Source organism: Synchiropus splendidus, chromosome 9 (genome assembly GCF_027744825.2).
Source record: "Synchiropus splendidus isolate RoL2022-P1 chromosome 9, RoL_Sspl_1.0, whole genome shotgun sequence".
Lineage (NCBI taxonomy): Eukaryota > Metazoa > Chordata > Actinopteri > Syngnathiformes > Callionymidae > Synchiropus > Synchiropus splendidus.
The window spans coordinates 21,121,174-21,133,653 of record NC_071342.1 but is presented as its reverse complement, the minus strand read 5'-3'; the positions used below and the strand labels follow the sequence as shown (position 1 = coordinate 21,133,653).

Sequence of the window (12,480 nt, the reverse complement as noted above, 5' to 3'; positions counted from 1 at the left end):
AGGTTTTCTAGTTTTTTTTTTTTTTTTTTTTTTTTCACTACGTGGTTGCTGCGTTGTGCCTTTCCTCCCCCTTGAAAAACACATGCACGCTTTTGTCTAAATTAAGGTGATTTTATGACTGATTTTTTTTCCCACATCATGAACCCAGTATCACTCATCAGAGTTATATTTTGATTACTAACTCATAGCCAATCCGTCAGTAATCTTCGCCATAAAATATGATCACAGTACTCTGCAGGTAGTTACGGCTTGCAGGAAGTGCTCAAAATCATGTCTTATTTTTCTTCATAAAAATAACTTGAATTGTGTCACCAACATGGCACTATGAGAGCTTTGCCGTGTTTGAGCAGGATCTGTGCTAGAAACATGAAAATCCAAATGATACCCAGTAGTCCCATCGTGTGAAACCATTCATCATTTGCGCACACATTTCAAATGAAAGTATCTCCAGGAAGGTTTATCCTCTCTGGAAAAGTCATCTGAAAGTCGTTACTATAGCAACGGGAGCACAGACTACACCCGGACGATTAGTTCATTAAAAAAATAGTGTGCAACAGCAAGTTGGAAAGTGATTTTGAAGTTGGAAGAAAAGCTCCAGTGTTTTAGTTCAGGAATTATAATAAGGCCTAACACACTTAAAACAACTGGGCATTGACCAGTCAATTACAGGAAAAACTGAGTATCAACCAAAGTCTAAGGGTAAAACTCTTTTATGTAAGTTTGTTCATCTCAGCTGTGTTATTAATGTCAGAGTTCATAACATGCTGCAAAGTTGAGAAATCCCTCTAACCCCCCACAGCATTTTGAAAGAGTTATGCAGACATGAAATCATAATAAAACCCTGAGAACCTGCAGTCAAAAAGAGTTACATGTTACATTGAAGTTGTTGAACCCTCATCCGCGACAAATACATACTGGTCTGACAGGCACCACTCAAAGTAACAGGGTCAGTAGAAGGTGCTACACCGTTTTTGCTTTTTTTGTTTTTTTTTGTTTTTAAATGAGGAAGTGGTTTGACAATTTTCCACTCACGCTGATACTCCCTTTATGTCACCGGGGCTTGTAAGATGTAACAGTTGTGTTAGGTTAGGCGTTGGTGGTTTAGTGCTATCGCACCTAGCTTCTTTGGGACCTCCTTTTTAACTTGAGTTTTCTTGAGGCTTCAGATTGGAGTCTGCTGTCTAGTGATTCTTCTCCTGCCATTATTCTCCTACTAATTATCCTCATCAACATACCTGCTCAAACATGCCAGGTGATCGCAGCATGCATGTGTGTTGTGGCCTGCTCTGCTTTGGCTGTTGAGGAATTCTGTTTGCATTGCGATGCAGGCTTGTGCGCCTGAGAGCAAAGTGTGTGTGTGTGTGTACAGTGGGAAACGGAGAGGGAGAGAGAGGTGCGCCCCTGTGTGAACCAGGCAGGCCTGTAGACTCATGCCAGCTCCTCGCTCCTGACGTCATGGAAAAAAGACTCTGAACTTGGACTGTGCAGACTTGCAACCCGAACAAACTACAATCATCTACGCTGCGCTCGCTCATCCTGACCCGATAAACAATACGCTCACTGTGATCCGCCGCCGTTTAATCATCCGAGTCGGACGATGCGACTCGCTGTAGACTCTGGAGACTTCAGCTTTAAGTCAACCTGAAACCACAAGAGCTTGAGCGTCACATTGCTGCAGCACTTCCTCTAGACACACAGAGAGAGGCATCTTGTAATGCTGAAACATTTCTACAACCTAGAAAACGGTGCCTATAATGACACGTTTTCCTTAATGTTTTAAAGCTACTACACCTTCCTGGAGGGAAAAGTTGTCCGACTGGCTGATTCTCTGTTTGCCTGTTCCTACTTGCACATATTTGAAGTGACATATGTGTGTTGCAATTTGTTCAGTGAGTGTGCAGAAATCCTGACACGCCTAGATCATAGTTCATCAGCAGAGATGGTAGTCTAATACTCGTGCACCAACTCTGGGTTATGTGGCTCCGTTCGTGTTGTGCGGTTTCTCTAATTTGCCTTTTCCCTCTCCCTCTGAGTTGAGCGTTTCTAAACAACCCTGGCTGTGTCGTCACAAGATGAATGAATCTAAATATTATGTCATCTGCTAACTCTGAGGATCTTAGATCTTTTAAGTGGCACAAACATGCTGTTTTGCATCTCCATAAATCTGTTCCTGTTGCTGAGCACAACGATTATGTGCATATTTGTATTGTAGTTGCGTAGCAGTGTAGTTCTGAGACCCGTGCCCAGATGGTGGAGTGCAAACATCAAAAATGAGGGAAGATTGCGGTGCCGCGCTTTAAGTCACAACGACTCTGTATCTGTGGTGAGGAAAGAGTGGAGTTAAAAAATTTCAGCTCTCCATCAGCCGGTGGATTTCTGCTCTCACCCATGGTCACCAACTTTGTAGATACCAAGGTACTGGATCACACATACACAAATTTTCTTTTAACTATTGAAGCTCAGCAACTCGGGAGAGACATTGCTGCCTTCTTCATGAGGTCTTCCATTCAGGTCCACTTTCAAATGAGGCACCTGGAACGTGCTGGAGTGGTATAATCTCTGTGTCAATAACAGGGAAGTCTGGGCCATGGCACTACTTCATTTGTTTGTCATTTACATGTAGTCGTCATCTCTGATGCGATTCACTAAGTTTCATAACAGGGGCCACCAAGGGTGTTCACGGGAGGCAAAGGGCCCGTTCACATGATGCCGACTACAACTGGCTGAGACCTCTTTTTATCGTTTATACTTTGAAACTGGCTTCCATAGCCTCCGTTCAGTGATGTCGGTGTTTAAATGTAGCCAATGTCTGGTTCAGTTTGGCGAAAAGGTTACTTATTTTCCTGAGAGAAAGGTGAAAGAACTCACATCTGAGGCCAGATTGCCAAAAGGGCTTTCACACTCCAGACTGTGCCACTCTAGACCTCTTCTTTTGCATTGTTTTTTTCCGTAGTCGCTGCGGCAAGCTGTGGGCAGTGTGTGCACAACTATTGTTTCAGAGCCACTAATTTGACAATGAAGAAGTCGCCGCCTCAGCAGTTACAGGTGAAGTGGCTTCATTGTTTGGTGGAAGCAAACTATTTTGTGACAAATGCTGTCGATGCAGGTGAAGATCTCTCTGTTTTGCTCTATCTAATTCAGGGTTTCCCACTATGATGTTAAGGCAGCTGCCTTGACTACGTTCGCCCTCTCCATCCAACAGTCTCAACAGATGTTGATCCTGTGAGACATATTATTTTATAAGATCTATGTCAGCTCTTTAGAAAGGGCACATCTTAAAATAAATCATAAAATAATAAATAGTGGTTATCGGTTGTATTTCAGCCTTTTCAGCTTTTCTAAACACAAGATTCTCTTGTTTGCTGTGGCAAACTCATCTGGATGTTCCACCACTGCCAAGTACAAGAAAGTCAGCCTGCTCTATGGAACCCAGCAGAAGTAGGTACAGAACCACTCCACTCAGTCTGGAAAGTCCATGTGGCCAAGCGTACGAACTTGGGAGACCAACATGGATGAGCATGAGCGGGGTAATGGCACTAACCCACTAGCCCAACAACGTAGGAAGGTAGAGGTTTGATCGACTGCAGTGTACTTAATCTCAAATGCACAGTGTCTGGGCTTTTATCACCGTATCAAACTACTCACTGAGTTTGTCCTCTGCCCATGAGCCATTTAAACCTAATCAAAGCAGCTTATTTGCCTGTCCTGCAAATTCAGTGGGTCCAGCGGGAAATCCATCGATACCATAGTGATGTTTGCATAGCATCCTTTGCTATCGAAAAACCCATCAGGGATTTGCATGGGAAACCTTCCCTGGGTGTGAGGGAGGTGGAGATGACAGATTTGCGTGTGTGTGCAGATCTTGAGCAAAGGTGAAGGGCAGTCTGAATAGAACAGACACAAGGTACATGTGATGTGGTCACCCCTGGACCACGTCTGGCACCGTCACCATCCCTGACATTAGCCAGCCCTTACTCAAGTGCTAGCTACACGATCGGAAGGCTCATGAGTAATGCTGACTGTCAAATAACCACCAGTTCAGCATACAGTGAGGTCATCCTTTCCCTCTCTCTCTGTCAACAGATTCAGTCGCTCTCTGGTTTGCTGCAGCACCTGGTGATTCTGTTTGCATTGCGGTTGACTCTGCTAATGAAATTAGGGCCAGGATACCTTGTGTTTGCCTGCGCTGAGCCCTCTTTACGGCTTGGAAAGACAAATAGATGGCGTTTATATGACACACTCTTTTAGTCCTGACTGGAGCGACAAGCTCCTCCAGTGAGTGACCTCTGTCACACAGAGTTGATAGGTCCACTAATCTTTCCAAGTTTAATCCAATGTTGCCCCCCTCGTCCTCGTTCTGGGGTCATCCAAGCTAAGTGACAAGCCATAGGTTGATGGAAAATCCATACTGTTATTGCCATACATTACTTTTATTTGATTGGGCCTGTAGGGGGTGTAATGCAATGCAGAGGTGGACTGGCGGTGAAGTGAAGCGGGGGCTGTTTGAGGGTCTCGGGACCATTTGTAGCTTCTCGACCTCCCTCCTCCGACACTGAGTGACACTGATGTATGGCCCAAACTCAGGAGTGGCGCTGAGTGCTGTAAATCACTGGGCGCTATTGATTTTCCATTAGAGGTCGGCCACTCTGGCACCTCTGACAGGGTGCTCACAAACACCTCACTGTGCAGGAGAGAAACACAAGGTCATGTGACTCAAGTGGTCGGCAGTACAGGAACTGACATGGAGGCTAACCCAAGATGGTGTCCAGTTAGATGAATTTACCCCCAAGTTCTTAATCCGTCTGTGTTTCCAGTTTAAACAGTGAGGTCATTGAAGTCCTCTCTAGAACGCTTTAAAGAAGGGCTGAACTATTATGGCAAAAATGTAATAGTGATTTATTTCAACAGTATGTCAATTCAGCATGCCATTTTTTATGGGGGGGGATTTGTTTACTGTATTATTCACTAAACACCAGCAATAAGTCACTACGGGTCCGACCTGCAGGCCTATATATGAACACGAAATGCGATGAATTGATGCATACATTAATATTGATAACATCTCTAAAAAGAAACACTGTAAAAATGTTGATTTCCTCCCTTGAAAACATGTAGTATAGTTTTCATTAATTTAAATAACATCAGAGAATGGAAACAAAGGTCTGCAGAACATTGAAATTAAAAAAAAAAATAAAACAAAAACACCCCCAAAACTCCCACACAAGGTACTTCTATTTCTTTACACGTCCTTACTGCGTTCCATGATACTCCGGAATACGCTGGATCACGCTGGCAGGGAGTCAGCCGAATGAAAGCCAAGTGGATCCGGTAAAAGTTTCCAAGTTCAGTGCTTGGAATCATATCATCACCATGACGACAGAGCCGGCCACGCTGATGATGTCAATCGGTACTTGAATGTAAACCAATAAGGAGCAAATATGTGAGACATGGACTGGACGTTCCAGATGATCATTTACTGTCCATGAACTGCTCCTGCTTGGTCCACAGTCACGGTGCGGAGCCTCTGTGACTGGTGGAGCAGGTTCCCAGACTTTCTCCCGTGGAACTATGCTGCGTAGTTCTCTCTTTTGTTTTTCAAATCACTGCCTTTGCAGCACGGAAATTGCATGCTATTACATCGCAAGAATCTAAAAAAATGTTCAGGCCAACTTAAGAGTGAGTACTTTTAATTAGTAGGTTTTTCTGAAGAACTCAAACTTCACAAGACGTGAGAAAGCCACATATTTTCAGAGCCAGAGACGCAGGTTTATTCAGTTTAACACACGTTTATGCTGCTCATGTTTTCTAACGGAGCCTCATCCTCGATCACTCACCAACTTGTCGTGGTGAGATTTCCTCTTGTCATGATGAAACTGTCTCACCTCTTCTCTCTAGGATCAGCCACCTTCCTGCTTGGGTGTTTTCACATGTGCTGCGTCAGGCCGTGACCTCTCACTTTGAGAAAGTTGCTACTGTTGAGCTGTTCTCACGAGCACTGCGCATTTCAGCGATGACGTGTGATGAGCTGTCACTCGCTCACATGCTCACACCTCTATGTGCACACACGGCGACTGCCCTGCAGGCACAGCCCGAAAAGATGAAGAGCTCGTGGAACAAGCTCACTAAGTGGCTGCTGCCGACATTAGCCAGTCACTTAGCCGTGTGTAAACAAAGTCGCGCTGACACAGAAGGACGGTGGAGGTCTTCTGCTCCACTGGATAGCCAAACTGAACCTGCGGCTCTAATGGGCCTCCTGGATTAACATGTTGCTTTCACCTGAATGATTTTGTGTTCCTCTCTCACAGACGGTCCAGTCGCAGAAGCCGCACTTCCTCGCGGTGCACTGTCAAGAGGTCGGAGGGAAGAATTATGAGGAGTCCATGTCACATGTGGACAGTTTTGTCAAGTAAGTGGACCGCTATTGTTTTAAAGCAGTGATCAAAGTGAGCTGATGACTCCCTCCGGAGGTGAAAAAAAAAAAACCCTATTGTTAGCTAGGTGGGGCTGCAGGAGGCTGGAATCTAACCCAGCGACTTAAGGCAGAGGCTGGAGTCATCAATGAGCCATCAGGTTTTTGGACTATGGGAGGAAATCAGAGTGCACGGAAGAAACCCACACAGTCATTCGGAGAACATGGACGCATGATTAATCCAAATCTAGAGTTATTCGTCCCTCAACATAGCTGGAGCTGTTGCATTAAATAACGGCTTCATACTTGACACTGTCACTAGATGGCGACAAACACTAACTCATTTCCATTACTGTTTATTTTAAATCGCTTCTTTTAATGACACAGTGGCTCATACAATTTCATATTTGATGATAGTTTTGGAAAAGAACAGGAGAAATGTCATTACCTATAAATCATGACACAAAAAAATACAATTCTGATTTTCACCATCTAAAAATGTTATTACATTTTAGACATATTAATCCGTATGTTAAGCTTTGACGTGTCCGATGACCCAAAGTTTCTGTACCGTAGGAGACCACTGGGTGGTGACACTTTCCCTATTTGTTTTTGATTCAGTTTAAAATATGAGCTTGTTAGGTGAAGAGGGAAAGTGTCATGACCTTGTTCAGCTGTGTTCAACTATTTGGTAAATAGTCTCCCCTGTCCATCTCTGAGAAAACACTTGTATTGCTTGCTTCTATAAAGCTTGTGACCACAGGTGAGAGTAGAGATCGACTGGTCACCTTATCTTCTGGCTCAGCCCTTTCTTTACCACAACATGTGGTAACTGAATACTCTGCAGAGATCCAGCATCTGTCCTCCATCGTTCTTCCACTCATGAACAAAACCCTGCTATTTTCCTAAGTCCTCCTTCTGAATGTTTTCATCTTCAGTGTGGATAGAACACCCAAACCTTTTTCTGAGTGAGAACCCTGGTTTAGAAATAAAAGAGTTAACCTCATCCCAGTGTCTGCCAGAGAGTGAAGTACTTTTGGAATATTTTACGAATGCTGCATACTGTGTTCCCAGAGAGCTGCTGTCCAGTGATGCCATGAAGGAGTACAGCCGAGCCCGCGTCTACCTCGATGAGAACTACAAGTCCCAGGAGCACTTCACAGTGAGTGTCTTTGGTGTGACCTTTCTGAAGCCGTCGTTGTATAACGTGGTTGGTTATTATTATTTTTTTTGGTTCTGCTCACAAAAACCAATGTGAACATATTTTGTGGTTGTCATACAACTCATCAAGTGTGAATGAAACAAAAGCATTCACGGGACATTTAATTTTTTGGTCAATTTAGTTTGTTATCAGATTCATGAAATGTATTTTAATCAGGTTTATCTATATTGAAATTTCACCATGCAGCTACAACCGATGTCCATAAGATGGCAGTATAAGCCCGGAAATGGTCTTTAGTCGCTTTACTCCGCCAATTTTTATTTCCGCTTTAATTCTCTTCAAATGGACTGATCAGTAGTTATTGAAGATTGTGATTGACCCCTGTCAATTGATAAAAACTAATATATAATATTCATTTTTTTCGTATTATCTACGTTTATATATATATATATATATTTTTACATATGATCTTTTAATGGCTTTGGATCCATTTAGAGTTTACTTCACTTTTAGCGAAAGTTTGTAAAAAGAAGAGAGGAAGTATTTGGTCTGAAATGTTTTTAATATTATCCTCATAAAATAAGTCATTAAGATCATTAAAATGGTCACACACTCTCGTCCGTGGTCAGAGGAAGTCATATTGCCGTATTTTGGACAGATTATAGTAATAAATAAATCATTAAATCATTAACTCATCAGTCAAAGATTTGTAGATAAACCCCTCATGCGGAAATGAACTGATGCATAAGGATAGCATTCTATTACAGTAGAATAAAATGATTGCATATCAGGATGGAATCATTGATTTTTAATCCTTTATCAAAAATATTTTGAACAATTATTTTAAGTATTCATTGCAAAGAATAGTCATGTTAAAAACGTAAGAAAGGTAACAAACCGAATCAAAGTCAATAAAAGTCAAAGTCAGACAAGACCGTCATTGACCACTAGGTGGCGTTAAATACTCAATCCACAGCTGAAACCTGGTCAAGTTTATCAGTCGTGCATTTAAATTCGAATTAAGATATTTACTTTTACAAACGATCACTGGGACGTTCCTTCCAAACCTGATGTTCCTGGTTCTCCTCCATGTTCCCGGTCCCCAGCCACGCTACGCTGCACCTCCAGCACGCTCATAAATCACAGCTCACACTCTCAGTCACATTTGCTCTTTTAAAGAAACTATGTCTCAAACATTGGCCTTTCCAAAATCTAATTATCTGCCATTTCACATAGGCGCTGCTAATATCCCGCCGTCCTCCGACGTGCTTATTTAATGGTGTTTGTGTATAGATTAACCTTTGCAGTTGTATTCTCACGCTCATCAAATAGAGATCACAGTTTGGAGAATCAGTCAGTGGAAAGAGAAACATCTGCTGTCCTTTTCTGTGATGTTGATATTGAAATGTTGCCGACAGTAAATACGGAGACTCTTCAGTCCTCTCACACAGGACTTGCCATTTAGGTTTTGATGACATCACTGTTTGTTTTCTCAGTCTCCGATTTCTCCTCGCTCGGGGGATAATTGTTTGTTGTCTGACCCGTCTGTCAATTTCCAGATAATGTAAGTGGCGTAGACTTTTCTGGAAGCCGGCTCTTGTGCGAATGCGTAGTTGCTTTGGATGTGTGAGCGAATGTTTCAGAGCGAGTGGGAGTTTTAGTAATGTAGCGAGTGCGTGTTGAAGGCCGCAGTGTTTACTCCCAGTGTGTGTTTGTGGGTTCATGAATGAACCGAGGGAAAGGCAGGAATGAGATTAATACTCAAATGTGACGCAAGAAAATAATGACTAATGCCAAACCGTTCCTTAGTGAGTAAAGTAAGGTATTTAAGATGAGGATGCTGTGTATTTATTATTGCGTTTGGTTGTGGGGTAGTGACTGGATGATTGTGTATTCAAGTGGCTCACGTTTTCTCTGCTGCTTGTTTAGATTCTTATGGTGATAGAATCTCAGTCATCCAGGAGAGACTTGGAGGAGAACCACTTCTACTCTGAGTGGAGCCAGTTGAGGTGACTTGGGGTGAGATGTCTCCTGAATTCCTCCTCAATGAGGTTCTCAATTGTATGGAGGCCCTGGGGCAGACCCACAACCCACTGGAGAGGAGACATGTCTGTTGCGGTGAAGGACTGAGATCCGGGAGAGCCTCAAAGCAGAGCCTTCAGCAGTTTCTGTTATCATGGAGCTGCACTGTGAGATGATGAGCAGCTACAGGGATGAGCGGTTTCCTCACTTTGATTTGTAGAAAATAGACTTTAAAGTAATTCCATTCATGGTGGATCAGTTGAAAAAAAATGTGTATACAGTGAAGCAAGGTGTTCTGAGCTTCCTGGAACACAGAAGTATTCCCCGAGCTGGAGGAAGCCTTTGGTGAGAGGACAGTCTGGGCTTCTCAATGTAAAGTGCTGCCCCTGCGACTTGACCTCAGCTAAAAGAGAGAAATAAGAATGTTGAATAATCGCTCAGATTATTTCGTAATTATTCCCATTAGAGGGCGGCTGCTGACATCTGGGCTGTTACACTGCGAAGAGCTGCACTGTAACTGAAACTGGACACTCATGGAAGCTTGCAACTTCACTTCTTCCTGAGGTGGAAGCTTTGATGGAGGGTAGTTTGACTGACGTGCCCCCCTCACTCCCTCCTGTTTTACAGCCAGGTTAAGGTATACAGCAGGTAAAATGTCAATTAGGAAAGCCCGCCCTGATAACTCAACTCCCAATCCACTTGTTCTCAGCCATTAATATTTATCGTGGGGCCGCCCTGGAGCCGCCGCTCGTGTCATCACGACTGATGTGCGGCTCTCCGACACACTCGGACGCCGTGATGTGTGACGCTCGGCAGAAACGGCAGCAAACCTTTGCGCACACACTGTCACATGTTGTAATCAAGCCTGTCCGCAGACACACACGCTGCCTCCTCAGTTGTCCCAGGGCATTTTAATGGGAAATTAAAGGCTTCCAGTCTGAGGTCTGCGGGACGGGAAGCAGAGTGGCGGCGGAGGATAAATCAGCCTCACGCCGTGACAGGATCCTGCTTTTTCTGCTCTTGTCAATGTGTGTGCGTGTGTTAACACACTCTCCCTGACATGGCGCTGGAGTGTCAGCCACTTTGTCCTGTTCACTTTGTGTCAATCGTGTCATACACACACCGTGGGAATTCCAAACAAGCCGCAGAGCAGTGTTTTATGGCTTCATATTTTACTGCACACAAATATGGCCGTGGCAAAGACTGTGAATAAGAATTAGACACCAATCTTCCTTTAAGACAGAGGATCAGAGCCATATACGTCCTGCTAAGGTCATGTGTCAGTGCGCTGTAGCGCCAACCAAAGGGGAGGAGAGGCTGCAGTCTGGATGAAAGGGGTCTGCAGGTGAGTGGATGTGCGGGTGATCTCTACAGTCTTGGCTGTTCTTGTACTGCTACTACTACTCTTGTACTGGCGGCAGTGACAGAGGCGCTGACAAGTGGAAATAGAACTGGACCAGCTTCTCTTCAGGGAGGGTCTTCTATCAGTACGGTCTCTGCTGAGTCTTCTTCATGATACCTTTGATGTTTGGGTCCACTAGGGGTTTTGGAGGACTTGGTCTGTCCTTGCTCATAGCTCATCAGGTCATCTGTGTTTCTGATTAAGCTGTGATCACTATCTGTCACTTTCCTTTTTTTTCATAAAATTGTTCAATAACGGTCAACATTACACCACAAAACACAAAAGACACTCCTTGTTGGTTGGTCATAGTCTAATGGTCTCCGAGTTCCCCTTAACGTCTCTCTCTTTTCGCGTACATGTTCATTTTGAAGTTCCAAGCAGCATGATAGTTCACTTTGTCATGTCAAACTCAAGGTTTGGGACTCAAATTCAGTCTGCCAAGTCATTTTATGTTGCCGGAAGCGCTTGAAATGGATTAAATCCCAAATTAAATCTCAAACTAATTCCAGTGTGTGATAATGTCATCACAGGAGGACAGTGTTGAAACTTGTTTATCCAGAGAGAAGCTGATGCAGATGACGTGGGATTCAAAGAGTGTTCTGAGAAAATGTTTCTGGTGTCGATGCTGAACGATCTGTGGTCTCTTTGCCAGTGGTGTAACTTTGACCTTAGAATTTAGTTATCTGATGATCACTTCTGAACGTCTCCTTTTCTCCTTTGCCATCTGTCCTCAAATTTTGGCCTGTTGTTTCACCACTGAGTCACCTGCAAGTTGAATTTTATCACAGGTTGGGAAGCGATGAACAGACTGCTGACTCACAGGTCATTGTTTGGGAAAAGGAAATGAATGCTTAGATGTCAGCACTTATAGTGACTTCCCTCCATATTCTATGTGATAGAAAACACCTTAGAAAAACAAGAAGCAGTTATTTTAAGTAATTGCTTCGCTGTCCTCTGTGAGCCTCCATGTTCTCAGACCACGTCCTGTCAGCAGCCCCAAAGGTGAGCTCCTTTAATTCTCCTGTGAGACTGTAATGCAATCATCAGTTCCTCTCTGCTCCACCAGGAATTTATGAACACTTAGTGTCCCTCTCTATGGTGACAGGACCGCGGCTCCAGTGTGTTTACAGTATCACCCAGAAATGCTTGTCACTCGCGTTTATCGCCTTTTTAAACGCCGTCCTATATCACCTGGTTTTTTACGAGGAAACAAAAGCGGCTTGCATATCGGTATTATAGAACCAAAGTGGGGTCAGAGAGAAGAGGGTCTCTGTGTACAGTCTGTTAGTTTTACACACAGAGGTTAACTACCTGGAGCAGATTTCCTCCTCCCCCTCTTAGGCCGCTGCCTCTCTGGCACACAAGCAGGTTAAAATATTGCAAACTAAATCTAAGAGAGCTCTTATTTCAATATGGTGAGAAGTACGCCACCGCTGAGGCCACTTGAATGGAGTAGATGTCAGCTCAGTAATATCGCCAGGCCAT

General features: G+C 43.8%; 1 protein-coding gene across 2 annotated transcripts in view; it reads left to right on the top strand.

Moving 5' to 3' along the window:
- The window catches only part of LOC128764591 (inositol polyphosphate-5-phosphatase A), a 131,134-nt gene that overhangs the window by 24,037 nt on the left and 94,617 nt on the right, over positions 1–12,480 (top strand). For both annotated transcript variants that reach the window (XM_053874493.1, XM_053874492.1), the window contains exons 3-4: positions 6,306–6,406; positions 7,484–7,571. In XM_053874493.1, coding sequence (XP_053730468.1) covers positions 6,306–6,406; positions 7,484–7,571 — 189 coding nt within the window. The remainder of the gene's footprint in view (positions 1–6,305; positions 6,407–7,483; positions 7,572–12,480) is intronic.